This window comes from Struthio camelus, chromosome 4 (assembly GCF_040807025.1).
Source record: "Struthio camelus isolate bStrCam1 chromosome 4, bStrCam1.hap1, whole genome shotgun sequence".
Classification (NCBI taxonomy): Eukaryota; Metazoa; Chordata; class Aves; order Struthioniformes; family Struthionidae; genus Struthio; species Struthio camelus.
Window position 1 is genome coordinate 53,718,841 of NC_090945.1, and position 21,767 is coordinate 53,740,607.

The 21,767-nt window shown below is 36.9% G+C and overlaps 1 protein-coding gene across 5 annotated transcripts in view; it reads left to right on the forward strand.

The window, feature by feature from the left end:
* FGL1 (fibrinogen like 1) overlaps nucleotides 1-21,767 on the forward strand; it is a 42,214-nt gene that overhangs the window by 10,412 nt on the left and 10,035 nt on the right. For 2 of the 5 annotated variants that reach the window (XM_009665861.2, XM_009665863.2), the window contains exons 1-7: nucleotides 234-321; nucleotides 6,092-6,167; nucleotides 11,181-11,361; nucleotides 15,878-16,037; nucleotides 18,268-18,365; nucleotides 19,654-19,742; nucleotides 20,292-20,479. In XM_009665861.2, the coding sequence (XP_009664156.1) occupies nucleotides 6,102-6,167; nucleotides 11,181-11,361; nucleotides 15,878-16,037; nucleotides 18,268-18,365; nucleotides 19,654-19,742; nucleotides 20,292-20,479 (782 nt within the window). In that variant the 5' untranslated portion in view covers nucleotides 234-321; nucleotides 6,092-6,101. Of the gene's footprint in view, nucleotides 1-224; nucleotides 322-6,091; nucleotides 6,168-11,180; nucleotides 11,362-15,877; nucleotides 16,038-18,267; nucleotides 18,366-19,653; nucleotides 19,743-20,291; nucleotides 20,480-21,767 lie in introns of those variants that run through there. The other 3 variants (XM_068942764.1, XM_068942763.1, XM_009665862.2) reach the window with 2 other exon arrangements.

Below are 21,767 nucleotides of genomic sequence, written 5' to 3' on the forward strand. Positions count from 1 at the left end.
TGCTGAAGGCAATTTCCTGGATCACAGCAATGAAAGACAGTGGATGATCCTTTATTATTTTTGGTCTATTTTTATTTTAGAAGTGCTGTGTTAGACACGGAATTACCATCTTCTCCTTCTTATGTTGCAATTTAGAGTCTCGATAAATTGCAGCTCCTTAGTAACATTCCTGCCCACTGACTCATAGCAGATGTAAGCCTCAACACTACAGAATTTAATAGCAAAAACAATCACAGGCTGGGAAGGGCTCTGGAATTCTTTGCATCAGCTTAAGAAGATTTAACAACTTTGAGTTCTGTCCAGAGGGTAAAGGTAAACATTGTAGGTACCTGTGAGGGAGAAAGAAGGAATTTGGGATAATTTCTAAACTACTGGGTTAAAAGTAATGTTTTTTTGAAACCTGCAGAACTGGTACAATGTTATGCTACGGTCTATGAACGTTGCTTCAGTAGGATCTAGCTATTTTGCTATGATATCGAGTTAGTCTGTTAATAAACCTCAAACTCAAATCTGTAGTTTCTAAATCTGTAATAGTGTATGGCTATATGAATAAGGCTGCTCTTGAGGCCAAAAAGTGGATCAAATATTGAATTATTCAGAAGAGGAAACTGGGTCAATTTATGTAATATTATTTCATTAAAACAAGGCAAAGTTCGTGCATGGGTGTGATCATTTAAAACTTGTTTGAATTTTAAGAAAGCAAATAGGAAAATAATCCATTCAAGTCATTAGCTGGCATTTTGGTAGAGAAATTCTCTGTTTCTTCTTCTTATTGTATGTATTAGCACTGCAATTCTTATTGCCCCTGTACAAACAGAAATCAGCTTCTGAATTCCATCTAGTTTGCTATCTCCAGAATTCAAGAACAAGGACACAGGCTGAGAGTTCAATATTTTCATAGCATAGAGTTTTTCTAATATCATCAAGTCTATTTAGTAGCTTGTTATTGAAGGATTCCAAAAACTATGACGTTCAGGAGAAATCTGAACACTGGATTGTCTGAGTAGCCTGTAAAGAAAGCCCTGGCACAGACAGAATACAAAAGAAAAATGTTCAAAGTTACCTTTCTGGAATTTCAATTAGGTAGCTACAGGAGAAATCTTCTCTGCACAACAATACAAGTGCACCTTCCAGGTGTAATCTTTGAGTAGTATATGAGCAAGCTCGTATGGATAAAATTTCCAAGTTTCACAAGAGTTGTCCATAAACCCCAATATTGCCAACATAAAAGGTGATCCTTTTTAAGGGCTTGTACCTTCGACTCGAAAATGCTACACTGGTTTTATCATTCTATAATGATGTGTGGTAATCAATCTACATGTCTATTATCTGAGATTAAGATTTTTCTGGGAAGGACTCCCCCCTGCACAAATTTGCTTTCTTTACTGGCAGACACTGATATTATGAGAAAAGGCTTGGAAGTGTCTCAGCACATATTATCTCTTTGGATCTGCTCGTATCAGCAACACAAAAATATTTGCTACATTATGTGATTGTTTTCGTCTGTGGCGTGGACTAAGATTTGTAATTCTGGGAGGGAAATTTTTGGAATGAAGAATGTTTTTAATTCATTATGTGTGAATGTTTATCAGCAGTTGTAGTCTCTCTCTTCACTTTTAATTATTTTACCGTGCAAGTACATTTCTGAACAATGCATTTTAAATAGCTATATAACAACCAAGGTAAATATTTAAATGGATGGAGAAATCGGTTTGAGAAATGACTTTCAAAGCAGTCTTCCAAGAGTGAGATTTTGAGCTTCACTTGAACACAGCTGTAACTTTACGTATGGCCAACGATGTACACTTTCAACTGCAACTAAAACAAACTTTTTTGAAATTGTGCAGAAATGTGCAAAACTAAGTAATGCGTTATCAACGTTAACTCCAAGACTGAATCTGCTGATTTAGTTAGCGTATGTAAAGCACTTGGAACATATGTGGGGCCCGATCCCCTCACATGAAAATCTGCCACTTTTTAAATCACCTGTAGTTTTGATTACTCGGTGAACAAACTTGCCAAATCTCATGTGACTGGAATTGTGGGGTCAGATAAACTACAGGAATTTGCACCTGCTGAGAAACTGGCTTGAAGGTATAGGTAATTATACATTTTCCACAGCAAAATTGTGAAGGGACGCAGGTTGGTGACAAGAGCTTCCAAATCCTTTATTTGTTCTCTTTTAACAGAACTATGTTTGGGCAGTCACACTTTGGCCACAATTACAATTTCATATCATTAACCAGATGTCACTAAGTCCACTGATGTCAGCGTACTCGCACATGGCAACGCTCAAGTTCCTGCTATGCTGTGAGAAGGCACGCGCTAGAAGGGTTCGCTGGAGCCCTGCCCTTTGCAGGGTCGGCGCCGCTCACTGTCTTCTGCCCCTTCTTGCTCTTTCCGCTGGGCAGGAATGTATGCAGGGAAACGTGGTTAGGTCAGCCATTTCCTTTCACAGCTTGAGTTTTCATGCATCTTCCTAGTCTTCTTGACCTTTCGCCTTTTCTGGGGACAACAGCACAAACCCGTTGCTCTCCCTGATGCTAGTTCATGCTTGAGGCCTGCCCTGCAGTTTTCCCCTGTGTACTCTTCATCCTAATGTCTCCTCTTTTTCTGAATGACAGGTCTGTCAAATGGAGCTCTCAGTTGCTCCCTATTAATACTCCCTTAATTCTTTTACGATCTTAGAGAACTTAGACATGTCTTTGGTGACTTGAGCAATATATTTAAATCATCACATTCAGAATTTTTTTTATGAGAGCATATTCCTCCATTGCAGCATACTGAAACATATCTTAGTTCAGTGCTAAAGCTGATGTAGGCAAACCTGTCTTCCAAGCCCTCATGAAGTTCCCCATGAGAGGAACATGCTTTAGAGAAAGGCGTCCTTTGAATGGAAAGGTGACAATCTGAAGATGACAAACCAAGCCAACTGCACAAACTTTACACTGCTCAGCACTTCCTTCCTTTTCTGCAGCTTTCTTGCGGTAGCTTGCACATGTTGTAAGAGACATGGTCTGATTTAATTGTGCCTGGTAGTCTTCTATTTTTTTGCTAAACTGTTTTGTTAAACTGTTCTGGACACTATGTACGATGTACCTGATAGTCTCTTTAAAAAAACAAAATCATTGTAGCTGTAAAGACATACAGTCCTTTAGGACTGATGCTGCATTCAAGCATTCACAGTCAGCAAGACCATGATAGAACAGTTCAAGTATTAACACTAATGGGAGTGAGGACGATGTGCTTTTAAAATGAAAATAACACAAAATTAAACAGAACAGTTTAATATGGATCTTTTGGTGAAAGAAATATAGTTCTTTCTTTCCTAGAAAACATACTTAGGCTATGCGTGGAGTCGGGACTGAGATTATCAGAGATAGAAGGTCATTTGCAGGCTGTCCAGATAACTAATGTACTCTGCGGTCACTCCTTTCCCACGACAGCATGTCACTGCCACAGATGGCAACAGCTGCTTTCAGAACAGTAGGGTCTGCAGCAGCCATAATTGCTACTATCAGTAAGGTTCACATGCAGATTTTTTATCATAACTCAAAACCTCTGAAATCCAGATTAATATCAGAATTCAATGCCAGGCAATTTTTGCAGATCCTTTTTTTTTTAAGCCTGAAATTTCACTACTCTAAATAAAGCAGAACTTGTTGCTTTGAATAACAATCAAGTTTCTAATTCAAATAATATAGCATCTATTTGCTTAACATGAAGAACAACTTGCAGGTATGATTCAGAAATCCTATGGCATAGAAATAACTTAGTCTAAGATTTTCAGGTCACACTTTCTACTCAAGAAACAGTTATAAATAATTTATAACGGATTCTTTTGGAATCCTTAGAGATAGACATCAGCTGATTCTAGTGCTTAGCAGGTCAATGGTAGATGTTGCATGCGTGCAAAATGCTTAAAAATCCTTTCCAGGTAGCTGTAATCTGAGTCAATGGGGCCACATGTTTATCGGTCCAGTGCCAGATGTGGTATAACTAAGATTCATACAGATATAGCTGGGTCTCCTAACTCTAGAATTTTCTGGGCTGTGCTACGTGTTAATGCACGGAGAACATCAATGTGTGCGAAAGCCCGATGCTTCCTGCAAGTCTCAATTTTATTTCACATTCACTGTGTAGTAGATTTTCATGTGCACTGTAGAAATACATGAGACTTCTGCACCTAGAGTAGGGTTGGTCAGAGCTTCTTAAAAAAAACAAGTGTGTGGGAGCTCTAAGCGAGGCTACTGACCCTTCCTGATCCTTTACAACATCTAACAGAATAATCAGGTAAGTGGGAACCACAAGGGGGTCAAAGGAAGAAAAATTCTGGGAGCTTCTTCACAGGTGGGAAATGACAAGAGCTTCCTGGGTCCTCAGGCAACTGCAGGATGCATTTGGCCTTGCAGTAGATGCAGCTGGATCTCAGAGCTGCCTGCCTTAAGTCAGTCTCTGCTGGCAACTCATTTCCTCTTCTACTAACCTTCTGCACTGAATCTTTTGTTTCTGCGAAGTGGGTTTGGTTGCCTCTTTAGCTTTTCTTGTCACCACGGATAGCTATATTGCGCAAGTATTTGGTTTGGCGACATATGACTGACCTGTAAACCTCCAGAGGAGAATTGTATGCTCAGCGTTGGTCAGAATTTACATGAATTGTACTTCCAGATGTCTTAGATAACTTCAGAAACCTCTGTTGAAGAGCATAGCATAGAACAAAATAAGTTTTAAGACGGCTTAAAGAAATTTAATTACAGCATATTTTCATCTCACAGCCCTCTCCAGAGGTTTATGTTTTGCTTAGCATTTGGCAAAAATTCCTCTGGTGATCCTTTATGAAAGATTCTCCAAAAACAAATATGATGCTTTCAAACCAGCAAAACTCAGAACTAAAAAAAGAGGCTGTTGCTTTCTTACATAGAATATTGTATTTTTAAAAATCATCCTAAATATTTTATAGGTAGGTGATGAAAATCTGAAATTTAGCAGGACTGTAATTTCTGTTCTTGCAAGAGGTTTTCAGAGATAAAGTGAAAATGAAGTTTGATTTGCCTGATTTTACAAGAACTTAACAAACATATTTCATACAAGCACATTGGTTATCTTTATACAGTAAAAATGCAGTCTGCCAAAGGACTCTCAACTGGAAATTTGTATTAATTCCTATAGAGACGGAGTGGAATTTTCCATGAAGGTGATGATTCAATAAGCACATGCTGGAGTGCTTTTCTGAAATGGAATCATTAATTTCTGTGTGTCTTATGCTTTGTCTAACCAGAAATGTATTTGGGTTTAACATGTATTTAACTGATTCAATTCAATCAGTAGAAAAAGCAAAGTGGATACATATTTTGGTTTAAATAGGAGTTAGCATATGTATGCTAAATCAAAATATTTTAAGTAAAAAATGAGAAACATTCTTCACTTGATAGCTTTCAGCTATTTAACTAATCAGTAAAATATTGGCTCATTGAAACAAAGGGTTTTAGAATGCTATAGGTCATACAGCACAAAATATGCACAGTCAGTGATTGACAGATGTCATCCTTGTCACCATTAGAATAAAAGCTGCATGTCATACAACAACAATTTTGCATTTTTTCCAAAATTACTCTATGACAGAAAAAAAGATTACCCTTTCCTGGCACACAGAAGTCATAAACTATTTGCTTTAGTTCAAGGACAACCACCCAAACTTAGATTTTAATTACTTGAATGTAACAGAGAGCTTTCTGCCTTTTAAGGACCGACAAGGAATATTGTTCTGTTTTCCAGAGCACTTTGAAGGAGTATTCTCATTTTATCTTGTTTCGTAACAGATTGTGTGATATTGTAATCTCAAATGACAGTCCTAAAATGCATGGAGACCTCCTATTTGAAGTGGCCTAAAAGAATAGAGTTTAGTTTTACTGGGTTTTGGCATTTTGCTTGATCAGACTGTTTTATACATCATAACAATCCCTAAAGATATTTACAATGTATAGGGAAATAACTATAGGTGAAGTCGATTTTTTCAAATAACATTTTAAAGATGTCAGATGTAAAAACTTAATTTTAATGTTTAACTAATGTTTTATTTGTTACTTTGCAGTTTCTAAAGAATGAAGATTTTGATATTGATTGAGTCTATCCTTGCAGCTAGCTTGGTGGATGGCATTGGCAGCTCTGTAAGTTCTGCTAATCAAGTCTGTATATAGAGTTTGTTCCAAATAGTAATACCTGTCCTTCACAGCAGTTACAGCTCAACGGGATTGCAGACTCATTGAAGGAAAAGATTAGAGTTCAGAATAAATCTGTAAAACTGGGGAGATTTGCTAGGCATCAAAAGATGTCCAGTGGAGATGAGTTTCTGGTAAGGAAGGAGAAAACAGATGCGTAAATACGCAAGGGAGGATAACTGATTGGGCAACAGTGTTGAAGAAAGTAATCTAAGCTCACAAGATCAGACATTGAATAGGAGGCAATAGGATATCTTTGTGAAAAAGGTATCAGGAGATTCATTAACAGGAGCATTGAACAAAAGGCATGTATGGTAATTATATTATCATTCAATGTTAATGATAACTCAGGATAACATGTTTAGATTTGAGTACCATACTTCTAGAAAGGCAATGCCCAAGAACTCCTAAAGTGTAACTAACTTGGTGACTGCAACAGTAGTATTTCTGATAATTCGCACACAGGAGGTAGAATGGCTCTATCCTTTGCTTCATAACCTTTTTGCCTACAACTTTCTCTCAGATAAGACCTACAGCTTCATGTTCTCAGTTATTTACAATTTACTGTCTTATAATACACACTCACAGACAATGATCGCACTTCCTTAGCTTCCAGCTCCAAAACCCTTCTTCTACATACCCTACCTCTCCAAAAAAACCCACACCCATGCACACATTTATTCCACCACTTAAAATATTTCTAATCTCACCAATCCTTGGCTCTCCTTCCTTCGTAGTCTGATTGTGCATGCACATTAGTTGCAGGAGCTGGGTTAAATATGGGACCACACATCCAGGAGCAGAGCTGTCAGCAACTGTTAGATAATTGCTTCTCAGGGTACAAACACTTGCTTCAGTAAAGCAGACATAACAGGTTATTTTTAGTCTGGTTTCTATTAGTGAGCACTACTGTCCACTGGAGACAGTCACAGTCAAAATCACGTTTTTTGACTATTACAGCATCAGACTAGTTTTGCCTTGATCCATATCTAATAAATGGAATAGTAGTGTCTTACAGCTTCTAATTCTTACACTGTATCCCTAGGATATATTTTGCTACTGTATTACTCTAGCTATGCATTTGCTTGACACCAATGATTTTAACAGAGTTATCTCGTAAAAAAGTGGAGTAATATTTTAAAAGAGCAGGCCGGCAACCTGCAGATCTGTAAACCACATCAGCCCACCTTGAAGTTAAGCAGCTCTCTTGTGACTGTCCCATGGACAAAATAGGTTTGGAATTCCAGCTGTGAGAACTGTGCTGTTGCTGTTCAGCAGCAAAGTGTTATGGGACTTGTCTGGAGTTCACAGAAAGAGAGGCCAAGAAGGAGGCTAGAACTGGGGAGAGAAAGAGCAAAACATACCAGTACTTTTCACGTACAGGTTCCTTTCAAACCTCTATTTCTGCTCAGTCATTTCTTTCATATGCTACAGTTATTCAGTATGGATTCCTTGATTATCTGCTAGTATTTACCAGTATTGTGACCTTAAATCCTCTTCAACAGGAAATTTTTGTGTAATGTAGAGGTATTGCTGTTCTCACTATAATGAATACAGACTCTGTAAAGTAGAAGAGAATACATTAAGTGCCTTTCATTTTCATGAACTAATTCACAACTTTTAAGTAAACAAAAAGAAAATGTAATCTTTAAATGCAAAATTTAGAATAATATTTCAGACTGGTAGTGTTTAGTTTTTATTCAAAGGAATAGACCTTTTGTGGTGGTATGTGAAAGCAGTATCATACTGAATACCTTTTTCTTAGGTATACTGTAAGATTTCTTGTGAAGATCTTTTTTTTTTTTTTTTACTATATAATTTAATCACAGTAGGAGAATGGCTCTTATCAGCATGAATAGGTGCAGGGTTAGACCTAAGTTTTCACTAGATCTAAAAAAAAGCACTTTACTGCCTGTAGCTCCCTTTCCTCAAAAGCAGACTCCTACTCTTTGCAGAAGCGAAAGGAGCTCTTAATGACTCAAACCCTGAGACATGCTAAAGAGACCATCCACCTGAAGTCCAGCCTGTGAAACTTCAGGGGCCTTGCTATAGGGGCCAGCATTTCAATGGATCACAGGAAGTCTTTCCTATAGTTGAATGTCACCCTGTTATCCAAGTCTGCGAGTACTGAGGTAAGACTGATGCAGTCTAAACTTCTCAGTAAAACAGATGGTGCTGCAAAACTGAAGATAGTGGCATGGTAACTCCTTTGTCACTCTTAACTCATTATGAGTAGAATTAATTTTTGATCAGACTGTTAACATGGGTGGGTTTTTTGACAAATTTACTTTTATTGTTAGCATTAACTCATCTGGATGGGCCTAAAAACTCTACTTGTTTCATCAGTCTTTCCCAAACTACTGCACAGCTCTCCAGTTCTCCGTCATTTTCTGTATGCACTCAGGACTAGTCCTGAGAATTTGCAGAGAGCTGACAAGAAGCCTCTTCTGAATTTCCAAATTCAGCTCAGTTTCTGTGAAGGGTTTATATGAAGCTGCAGATACATGCTGAGATGATAGCCATCCTGGAAAGTTTGCATAATAGCACAGCCTTCCTTTATAATATGCAACATGTCACACGTTAGCCAGAGCTTATGGTTCTGGCAGACAGCATCCCTCTGAGCCACTGTAGCAAGTATGTCTCTGCATGTGCATATGCTTCTTTAAGTTTTTTCTTCTCTCATTTCCTGCTGGAAAAGAAGGCTCTAATGCTAGGGATCTTCTATAGTGAACAACAACTGAAAAAGATTTGCAAGGGAGTATTCTTAAATAAGATGGGCCTCTAGGGATAATAAGGTCATTGACAGTTTTCTTCATCCTTCAAAAGAATTTTAGGGTTTGGTCAATCTGCCTCTCATTTTACTGCTCCTCCTTGTGGTCAAACATCTTTAATGGCTTTTCAGGACCCAGCAGCAAGCAGATAGTTGGAGTGTGAAGATGAATCTGGGTGTGATAAGTCTAGTGTCACCATGTGCATTAGATTGCATGAATTAAAGCAAGCATCTGATACATTGCAGAAATACTTAGAACAATGGCCTGTAAATAGGATTGTTCTGCAAAGTCAGCATGCCTGATCAGCAAATTTGTTTTCAACATGACTAAATATTTAAGGCAAATGGAACATGATGGATAAAAAACATCCTATAAATGCATCCACATGCATTCTTTTATTTTCAGATATTCTCTTGGAACTCCTCTAGTTCATCTCTACCTATTCACTGAAAGTTAATTGTGTCCTCTGCAATTAAAAAGCAAGGGGCTTGGACTCCTGCAACAATTATTTCTACCAGAAATAACAGGACATAGTTGTGACAGTAAATATGGATGTTTCTTGACTGTAATAGAAATTCCTCTGCTGTTTAACTAGAGCCATAAATCAATTATGGAAAAAAAATGCACATGTTAGATTGAGAAAGTATCGTTTCTTATTAGTACTGTTATTTTAATTCACAAAGTCTATCCTTGGAGTTGTGTTGACATTACTGATCGTAGTGATTCACCATCAAGGCAGTCAGTCTAACAAGAAACATGTTTATGCTGCACAGAAATGTACGGAATGGAATCTGCTTTTTCGGACAGAAGAAAAGAAAATCACTGTGGCACGAAAGTGATAAGAAGCATTTTGGTGGGAGTTTGCATGGAAAATAAATGAAGTCTAAGCCTGATTGTCCTCTTACTGATACAAGTGAAAGTATACTGATTCCACTGAAGCTGCATATCAATATGCTGCTTTAGGATAGGGCAATGTTCTAATATACCAACTCTTCTATATGGACAACAAATGTTACAGGCCTACATCCTTAGGTCATGTAATTAATGTGTCCCAATGAATGAGGTTTAACTAATGTAGAATTACTGCATATTTGGTCTTGCATGTCCGACAGAGTTCCAAAAGATCACCATCTGCTTTTGCTTTTACAGTGCTAGTTGTGCTCTCATGCAAGCACTGTAGCGGATAAACTTTGTTTGCTCATATAAAATTGCAGATAAAGTGTTACTGATTCAAAACCTAACGTCATATTTGTAAGATGTATCTTAAAACCCTGAGGGCTTTTCCTCCATCTTGAAATCAAATATGTTTGATACATATTTGAAACTGTACAGGCTGTTTTATTTTAAGCTCCTTAGATTAGATTGTGTTCACTTTGGGTATTTTACCATAGCCATTAATTTAAAAACAATTATTTATTGCTTTGTGTACATGCAGCATGTCAGGATTTAGAAGAGTTATTCCACCTCGCTTGCTTAGTGTATTAATTATTTGTACCAGAGTGAAGCAAGTGCAAAGTACCCCCATACCAGAACAACAACCACATTTCTCACCCACTCTGCATGGCAAAATTAGTGTACAAGTTCCAGCACAATACTGTCTTTAATTTTTTTATGCTTTTAATTTTTATTTTTCATGAATATTTGCAGCTTTTTAGGGACTATTTATTTTAGCATGCCAAAAATGAGCTTTAAGCTTTACAGATTTTATGTTGAGGATGTTAAGATGTAATCTCAGTGTTCATTAAAAAATGAGCACTGGAGTTGAACGAGTATCAGTGTGGATTGTATTTCTTTAAAATTTAGGAAATTTTAGAGCCTTCACAATGTTAGTTATCCACCACTGGATAGTAAATTTTTGTTCATGATGAGGTGATAGAGAATAAGGAATCTATGTGATAGGATCTATGCCATAGAGTTTTTCCCCAGAATCCCCTCTGGATGTTTACAGTGAGAGCTTGTAGTCTAGCCATTAAAGAGAAGGTACCTTCACAAAGCAGGTGTACTGTGGATGCTCTGTAATTCACTAAATAATTTTAAACAGGTAGCAATTGAGGTGGGAATCAACATAATATCTATAGGGAATTGTGACAGAAATGTTTCAGTTGTGTTAAATTTTATTTATGTTTATATTTTTTGGTCACATTTGACAAAAAATTGTTGATTCTACAATAGGCTGCATTTTCCTCTGTAGGATCTACAGAATTGTTTTCAAGAGCAGATACGACTTCAGGGCCAGGTGAGGCTTCTGGAAGATCGTGTGAAACAGCAGCAGTTGAAAATTATACAGCTTTTAGAGAAGAAAGAGATTCAGTACAATGACAGAGGAGGTGAAAACAATGTCATTGACTTGGGAGGAAAAAGACAGTATTCAGGTTAGAAATGAACTCATTCTTTCCATTTCCATTCATTGTAATGATACCCAGAAGCTTTAACACAATTAGGCCTATTGACATTGTTCTAAAAGCTCATACAAAAGTGTTTGTTTAAAACAGTGTTCAGCTGTTACCCTGTTGCAGTGCTCAACTCACGTGGTATAAATCAAATCAGGATCAAAGTGGTTTATTCATTTATTACATAATTACATATCATAGTAGTAATATATATATAGTACGTAATTATGTAATATATATATAGTAATATATATATAGTACATAATTAAATATCAGTCAGTGAACAATAAATTCAGAATCAATATCAGCAGTCCAACAGATAAAACACAATATTAGCCATATACAAAATGTTAATAAAGTCACAAATTTCTGACCACCCTTATGTAACTAATCTCAGAAAGTTCTAATTCCACGTACAAACATTTACAGGGTTACACACACCTTACCTGCCCCCTTTCAGAGGAAGCATATGTTAGAAGCACACATCCCCTCTTCGGAGAGTGCTGGTCTCTCATGTACCAATGAGAGAGCATCCAATGAGTTCACGTACAAACACTTGAGGTGTGGGACCCTACTTGTTGCATGTTGTCAGTCTACTAGCCGAAGTGCTGGCTGCTCATGGGGTCTGACAGGAAGGATGCTCCATTAGGTCTAGACAGAGGTCTCGGCACTGGCAAGGTCACTTGCGGCAGTGTCAAACCTGGTTTGACTGCTGCTCTATTGCCTAGAACTCTCACTCACAATCATAAATTTTCATGTTTCTTTTGTACTTCTTTTCAAGCTGACTCCTCCTTTTCTCAGAAATCTCTTGGTAATCCCCTGGTTACTGTTTAATCTGGGTGATGATCACCTTAAGAAAACTTCATCATTATTAATTTCCTGTTTAGCATTGTCAGCTTAGGGGCAATCATCCTCTCAGAAAAGACGGTTTCAAATATTGTATTCACACACACTGTGTATACTCAAATTCCTATCATATCAGTAGATGTTATCTCAGTCAAAACACTAAGAAGGGCTGTGCGGATACCTCAACACCTGTGATATCTCAAAATTAGACTATGCTTGCTGCAAAGAGCTATCTCTGTAAAGTGGTCTGGAAAATCCAAGAGGAGTGGAATGTGGTTAAATGTTTTGCTTTTAATTTTTTTCCTTTAAATGAGATATCATAGGATAAACATATTGCACAGAAGCTCTATGATCTGCATTGTTTGTATGTTGTAAATCTAGGTAAAACCTAGATTTTAAGGTCAGTCTTTGACTGATAAGGCCCCAAAGGATTTTGGGGAATTAGCTGTCTCCCAGTCTTCTCCTTCTCAGCTGCAGGCAGTAGTAATGTTCAAGCTGATGTTTCTCCTGGTATAAAAGAGAACTGTTTATAGGAATACTATAAATAAGAAGCAATACCTAACCATAAGATGTTAGTATACATAATAATACCAAAAAGAATAGTAATAGAGAGTTCTAGCGGCCTTTTCCTCATAAGATGAAACTTTTTGCAGACTACACTGATTGTGAGGAAAAAATTTGGCTTTTGTGGTTTGGCACAATGAAAGAACTGGCTTCTATCCCAAAAAAACAAATCATGCAAATGTATTCTTAATTACCTACCTACCAAATGTGATGTCATAAGCTGTTGTGATGGAGAATATACTGGGCCTAATAACTTTTGGGGTTATCTTCAGAATGATTTAGCCTAATATGACTAAAAATACAATAAAGCAGCTGAACAAATGACTAGGAAAGCCTCAGATGAAGTAGAGGATTTTAAGTGCAAATACCATAAACCTGCTGTGCTCTTTCAACAGAAACATTTTGAAAAATGCCATGGTTAAACATTTGCAGGAGTAAAATATATACAGTGTACTTTTAGTAATTCTTCAACCTTTTAAGATGCTTAACTGCCAAATATTGGCTGTGTATGACACAGTCTTATATCAAACAGCTAATAGTTCAAGGGATATTAAAATATCTTTGGTTATCCGTTTTATCACCAATAAAGATATCGTCCTGTCATAATATTACTTTTATTCCTTTAATACTGGAGTACAATGTTTTATAAATGTAAGCTCAAAATGAAAGTTGGAACTGAGCTTGAAAGCTGGAACTTGATTCCACTGCCGAATAGTTTAAAGACAGAATTTTAGGAATTCTGTGAAAGACAATGAAGGAACACCATTAGAGATGCAAAGAAGGAATATGTTAGAGACTTTTCTTTATTGTGCAAGGGACAGCATTATCCCAAAGCATACTGAGTTTTCCATATTCTGCTAATTAAGTAGCTCATTGTGAAGTATGAAGTCTGCATAATAGGAAAGATAATGACATGCATCAAATCTGACACACAGTTGCCACTTCAATGACTTCAGTGGAAGTTAAGATACTCAACATCTAAACTCCAAATTGGCTAAGATGGTTAAATCCAACACCTGGCACACATCATCCTTTTTTTTTTAATATAATAAAAATATGAGTTTCTATTTGTAAAGGCCTGAGGCACCCATATTTACACATATAAGCATGGCATATATTATCTCCCTCTCATTTTAATAATACTCTTAGTGTTGCATCATTTTGACTGAGTTTAGTTCAACTCAGGACATGAGAGTTTCTAAAATACTGGATTTAAGTTGTTTTTGCCTTCTCACCAGCATTCTGGTGGTGATGCAGTCCCTCTGCAGTGAAAGAGGGCTAAGTGCGTTTGCCCAAAGGAGCTGGAGCAAGGCCCAAACATTTAAAAAATATTATAAAACACCGTCCAAACCAATAGCTAGACTGAAAATACAACTTAGAGGTCTGACTGATTCTTGGAGGTTTGTGCTGGTTTCTAGCTGTCCAGTGCTAGAGAGTCTAAACTTTTATAATTGTGAATCATCTTGTTTGAATTTACTTGTGGTGTTTATGCTCCTGGAATAAATCACAACATATAGCAAGGCATCACATATAATAAAGCATCATTAAAATAGAATTAAAAGCAGTTGTGAGTCTGACTTAAATTTGAGTTATATTTATAGTTTATTTATGTATTCAATGTCCTGGAAAACTCTTCGTTATTATTAGGGCTGATTCATCCGTTACTGAAAAAGATTATTAAAAACACATTTAGCTGAAAGGTCTTTGTCCTTTCTTTGCAAACTCTGCCTGTGCCTCAATTTATTCTTTTTAATGTGGTTCTAAATAGCAGACCTAAGTTGTTGTTTCTGGTTCTTGTTTTTTTTTTCCTTTTCCATTATTTGTATCACTTTCCTTATAGCTTGCAAAATGTTTTTCCCTGCTGATATTGCATTTGATCTTCCCCTGTTGTAGCATTTTAATGTCAATAGGCCTGGATAGTTTGGAGTTAGTGAGGGGGGAATTCCACAGTGTAGACACCTGCTTAAAATTAGAATATATTGGAGTATTTTGCTAACCTCCTAAGCAAATTATGGACACAAGAAAAGCTATTTTCTATAAGCGAGTCAAATATTCTCTACAAAGATAGCTTTGCTGTTATTCAAATCACTTTTTCTGCTATAGTTGGTTCAAATCCTGGCATAGCTATTTGTTTTCGGTATAAACTGTTTAATTTTTATGTCTAATCTTCACTGAGGAGAAATAAAATAGTTCAGAAAGTTCCAAAGTGACCTGGAAGTTCAGCCAACATGTTCATAAAGGTTTCAGGGAAAATTTTACAGTTAATCTGTCCTACTTTTGCCAGAAAAAACAGAAATGTTGAAAATTATACGTCTTTCCTGTATGACTGCTTGATGGTAGATTACATATAAACAAAGAACTCCTTTCATTTCTTAGTTAACTCTTAGAGGAAAAAGAATATACAATTACACTGCAGTTCACAAGCTCTGAATTTTCTCATTGCTCTAAATGATGATTAGTCATTAATACCAATGCAGACAGACTGAAAAACAATATCAAGCCCAAATTATAACATTTTAGACATAAATTGCACTTTTTCAGGGGGTAGTCTTCTACTTATATTTGCATGTGTTTGATATAAGGGACAGCAGAGCATCAGGTCCAGCAACTGTTTCCTTTATCTAACTTTGGTGATTCCATCACCATCACTTGTTTGTGGCAGTTCTCCTGTGTGCTGCTGGACATAGAAGTCCACGTGTATTTTTGAAGGTTACTGAGTGTTTTCACATGTAGAGAAGCTGTGTAATTCTAACAGGATTCGAATGTGGATTATACCAATGTAAATTAGAAGCGACTCCATCCAAACCAGGGGAATTACTTTGCTAGTCTAAATGAAAATAGAAATAATACCATTTAAAGGTGGAAAAAGATCCTTTTAAAGAAATTTCAAAATAATTACAGCTCTATACAATTTTAAGGCAATCGAAATACAAGAGAATGCCGAAAAGTCATAAAAATACATTTGCAGAAGTATTTTCTTTGTATTAGCCTGGTTCGCAAGTGACTATTATATGACATGACGTGATTTCTGTTATTGCCAGTAAGTATAAGACTAAAAGACTGTGTCCAATGGATGTTTTGTGAACAGACTGTGCAGAAATCTACAATGATGGACATAAACAAAGTGGATTTTATAAGATGAAACCTACCCAGAGTCCTAATGAATTCCTTGCCTTTTGTGATATGTCTGAAGGGGGCGGCTGGACTGTTTTTCAGAGACGTTCGGATGGCAGCCAGAATTTTGATAGGTAGGTACTAGACTTGGTCGTTAAAACTGGAAACAAAGTAGAGAAACCTGAAACTAAATGGAGCTAAGTTAAATATTAACTTTAAAATTATATGACTTGGTTATTATCTCAGATAGAAAGTTTTCTGGAGTAATTCAGACTGGATATCACTCTGACTCTGTCAAAGACTGCCTGCATGATTCAAATGAAGTCTTGCAGGTTAAGTTAAGGTACTTAAGTAATATCTAATTTTAAACTTTTTTTAGCATCCCTCTTGTTGAAGCTGCTCCACTGTGTACAGCGTAAGACAGAAAAACAGGTCAATACAATATCCTTGAATTTAGGAGACATTACTTCTAGTCTTTGTCTGATTGCTCATGCATTTTACAAGAGGACACTTTAATGTCAAATGCATTTACAGTCATTGGAGCAAAAATTCTTAATGACAAGTAAAGGACCACACTATCTTTTGCAAACAGTAAAAATGTAAAAAAGTAAATATATAAGCAATCTGCTTGAAATAAAATACCATTAGCAAAAGAGTTTGAGAGAATTCTGTCACAGAGTAGTTTGTAGCTCATGGCAAAATGCCTCCAGGAGAGATAAGATAGGTGAGCACCTGATTTGTGTACCTCCTAAATGCCTTGACTGACCTCTCACCTTTGCCAAGACTTAAGCGTTTTTGGGAGTGTCCAGAAGTGAAACTTTTGGTCGTATGCCTTTTTAATATAAAACCCACAAATATTTACAGATGTTAAAAGCAACAAGGAGGTTTTTAGGACCCCAGGTTTTGCTAAGATCTGTATCTTAGCAGTGTTTGTAATTACTATAACTAAATTTACAATGCCCTTATGTAATAGAGAGAGAACTCATCCCTAGAGAGGATGAACAGCGGCAGTCTGGCCAAGAGATGGCTTTGCTTTTCTTACTATATAACTGCAGAAAGTTAGGAGTCTGGTCAGCCAAGGTCTTGTGAAGCATCTCCAGCAGTTTACAATTGCTACCACCACACACTGCCCATTCCTTGGCCTTGTTAGAAATTACCAGCTACTTAAGTCACAGAGGCTGCTTTCTGTTGTGACAGTCTATCCACGGCCTAATGCTTTCACCCATTGGTTAAAGTATGGCTGCTTCTCATCAAGCAAACAGAGCATATTTTTGTTCCCATTCAGATACATCATGAAGCTAAAACCACTGAGAAAGTCTCTCAAAGCCACTGTAGACAGAGAAAAGACTTGATGCCTTCAGTATACACATAATTCTTGAAACTATGCAGGAGTCTGAGTTGAAGAAATGTTAGACTCACTCAATAATCCTAAGCTAGAAAAAGCTTGCTAATACCTCAATTTACAAAATCATATATCCAGCTGCAGGAGTTTCATAGCTTCACCAAATCAAAGAAGATAAAGAAACAATACTTATTATACCTCCACACCTTTATCTACATTCCCTGGATTTACCCAGGAAAAATGTTTTCACTTTGGGTAAGTTGTTATACCAGAGATCAGACTGAGCTCATGCGTTTTCTTCTGATCTGAAAATCTATTAATCTTAATCCACTTTGAATGTACTTCTGAGGACTACTCTTTGGACTGGGCTTCACTGACGAGCGTAGTGTGGGATTCAGCCTTTCATAGGTGAGAAATAGAAATAAATCTGTGTAGATCAATAACAAATTAATAATAAATAAGACAAGTCTAAAATATTCATTTATTAATGTTCGGATATAATGTAAAATAGGAAATATGCAAAGAGTTCAGCACAGAGCCACCAAGATGGTCAGGGGCTGGAGCACTTGCTCTATGAGGAGAGACTGACGCTTGCTCAGCCTGGAGAAGAAACAGCTTCAGCAGGACCTAACAGCAGCCTGCCTGTACCTGTGAGGGGGTCTTTGAGAACACCATGCTCTTCACGATGGTGTATATTGGGAGGACATAAGCTGAAATAAGAGAGGTTCAGACTGGATACAAGGAAAAACTTCTTCACCATAAGAAAAATCAAGCAGGGGAGCAGGTTGCCCAGAGAGGTTGTACCATCTCTGTCCTTGGAGATTTTCAAGACCTGACTGGATAAAGCCCTGAGCAACCTGATCTGATCTCACAGCTGGCCCTGCTTGAGCAGAAGGTTGGACTAGAGACCTTTTGGCATCTCTTCCAAACTGAGTTATCCCATGAGCTATGATCCTGTGGTTGGATAAACATCCCAAAAAACTTACCTTTTTGATAAATCAGTAATTTACACTGTCTTTCAGAGTCTGGGCTGACTATGAAGAAGGCTTTGGAAATTTTGTTTTGGCAAATGGTGAATATTGGCTTGGAAATAAAAATCTTCATTATTTGACCAGTCAGGGTAAGATTTGTATTGTAACTACAGTCTTCCTTGTCTGCTTTGTCCTACAGATCTATAGACTACAGATCTGCAGGCCAGTAATCCACAGGCTATAATCTGTTTCTGTTTCTTTGCTCTTTTTTTTAATCCTTCTCATTAGTGTAAATCCTGAGTTGTGTTGTTAGTCTGTATGGGCCTTTCCAAAGGTTGCAAGGGAACAAAACACATCAGAATAATTTTTTTCCAAAATAAGGTTCAAAACTGTCCTTGGGCTGATGGCATGTGGGGAGCCCCTGCAAAATGGGGACCAGTAGACAATAGTATATCTTAAAAGAATTGTCTCTACCCTTTCTGCAGTCCACATCACTAATAGTCCAGACTCAGATGGTATGCTGCATCATTTCATTTAGTCAGGACCGCACATGACTGCATAGGGTATAATGTGAAGGTAAATCCACGCCTGTCCTCTTGATCGGGCTAGTCTTAGAATGCTATTTCCATCTTTCTAGTAGCCATTCATTCTAAGATAACTTCTGCTTCATTGTTAATTACTGTGTATTAAAATTTACCCATAAACTTAACCAGCTAACCTTTAAAAAAGGTCACTGTGTGATTAAATCACTGTGTGATTTCTTTACTGCTCTTTCTAGATTGAAAGTAGCTCATATATGCTGCAGTCACTATTCATATTGCAGTATAAATAACTACTTTGAGATTTGTAACAGCTCACATTGGGACCTTTCCCTCATTGCCCATTCAGGTTTAGCCAAGATGGATTTTTAGGTCAGTAAGGTGGGAAATGTGAAAGTGGAAGCAGAAACTAAAACTAATACATATAGATGGGGCCAGGTTTTCAGGTCTTGTAAACTGACATAACTGGTGAAATAAGTCAGCTTTGCATATGTACATGAGGATGTAGTCCTAGTTTAACTCTTTTATCTTCAGAGGAGTATAAATTTCATGTTATTGTCTTATTCTCACTCTCCTTCATTACCACTTCAAACACCTTACTAATATATAAAGACTATAAAGGCCTTTCTTTTTTTTGGTCTACACTGGAAAATGTGTATTGGAATAATTCTAAAATTTTCTAAGATGAATTAGGTCCATGAAATCAAAGAATAGCAAGATATACTTTAATAAGCATAAAGAAAGAAGATTAAAAAATGTGAAATATGCTATGATGATACAGACAATATTCATGATAAAGACATATAATTAGTATTTTAATCTTTTATTATAATACTCTTCTGAAAAATAGTGAGATAGGTTAGTCTAACAAAAATAATTTTTGTTGTTGTTTCTTAAGGGAACTACACTTTAAGAATTGATCTAACTGATTTTGAAGGAGAACGGCGTTTTGCACAATATACAAGATTCAGAGTTGCAGGTGAAGAGGTAATACAATGTTCAATAACGGCTAGAGGTTTTAGTGAAAATGTGTATTTTGTAGACAGTCCATATCCATACAGATTCTCCTATTTTCACAAAGGTGGTTTATCGAGACTATCACACTTTTGTTCTTACAAATGCTTGGAATTTTCAAATATGTAGCCGCTTACATTCATACAGTGATTTCACACTCTATAAAATGTATGAATCATTTGGTTGAGCAATCATGAATAAAAGCAGCTTTTCAATTGTTGTTAATATTACCAATGATATGACATAACATTTGGATGTATAAATATATACTGCAAACTAATCTGTAATATTGTTTTTATTATGTTACTTACACGTAAAGTTATTGGCAAAATTTATCCCTGCTAAACATCTTGACACCCTTTCATTTTCTGCTATACCGTGTTTAAGTGGCATGACATTTCTGAGCATGTAAATAGCAAATGGAAGAGGTTAGTTTCATTCTTGTGGTTTCACTCTCTGACATTTTAAGAGTTAAAGCCATATAATGCTTAACTTTTTTTCTTTCTTCACATTCTTCACTAGCATTTATATGAGATGAGTTGCGGTGAATACTCGGGCACAGCTGGGGATTCCCTTACTGGGGGGTTTCACCCTGAAGTAAAATGGTGGGCTGATCATCGAGGAATGAAATTCAGTACTCGAGACAGGGACAATGACAACTATGAAGGAAACTGTGCTGAAGAGGAAAAGGCTGGCTGGTGGTTTAACAGGTATTTTGAATTTATATCAGTATTGTCAACTATTCCACTTCATATATATTCATACAAGAATAACATATGGTAGAAGATAGGATTGGTATCCTTTATTGTATTTTTTCAGTCTGCCCTTGACCCCTACTAGACATCACAGTCCTGGTATGACCGAGTCTCACCTTAGAGCAGACAGCACCTACTACACCGTTCAGGTTGATTTGTGATAAGATATTTGCCATAGGCTTTGACTTCATTTGAAAGTCCCTCTTTGTTATCGACTATGAAGACGAGCTAGTTCTGCCTCTTTAAGGTAATCAGTCTTTTCACAAGTAGGTCACATAGTTTGCAGATATATCCGTGTTGTACCTCATTCTTGCATTTCTCCTACATTTCACTAGACCAGATATGACAGTACTGCAGAATATCTGACAAGTGAAGCTAGGGCTGGGTTAATAAGCCTGAAGTGCTAAGGACATTTTTTTTTTTTTAACCTCAGTTCACAGCCTTTCATTCTTGTTATTCCTTCTATACCAAGATGGGAATGCATCCACTCACTTTCTGTCAGTGAGCATGACTGAACTGAGGGGAAGATTTCTTTAACTAGGATGCAGTAAAGGGATTTTTAAATCCTGCTTATAAAACTGATAGCCTTAGCATTGCAGCTAGGCAAGCTAGTTTGGTCTACTTAATTAAGTAGATAAATTCAGCCATAAAGAGAAGCTATGCAATATAGCTGCTTAATAGAGATAAAAATTGCAACTCAGAGAAGCATATTACTCTCTCACTGTGATCTCAGTTCTCTTGGGAAGAGCTGCCAGGCTGCATCAACTCCACTGTTTCTCTCTGTTGTGTCATCCTTTCTTTCTGTTTTTTAACAATCCATTTCCTAAATTCAGTTTCCATAAGCAGTCTACGACCAGCTCAGCTGATAAGATGTAGCTAGCATCTCAGTTTGTTTCATAATTAATCAATTATTTTTAACATATTCCAGGGATGGTGGGTCAGCAGAATCTTTGAGACATACAGAAAAAAAATCACAGATGGACTAAGTGTGTTGTGGTTCTCATGACGGCTAAAACACAAAAGGGAAAGGGAACTGTGTTGGAGACCCTTTTCCCTTTTTTATGGATTTAGAGGAATATCCAGACCTCAAGTAGTATAAAACTGTAATACCATGCCAGAGAGTTCATGAACAGTGAATCACCACTCGCTTTTAATCAACTGCATAAATTTTTCTCTCTTAAAAAATTTTTGCTTTTTTAATTTGGGATTGGCCAAGACAAAAGAATTGACCTCCTTGCAAAAG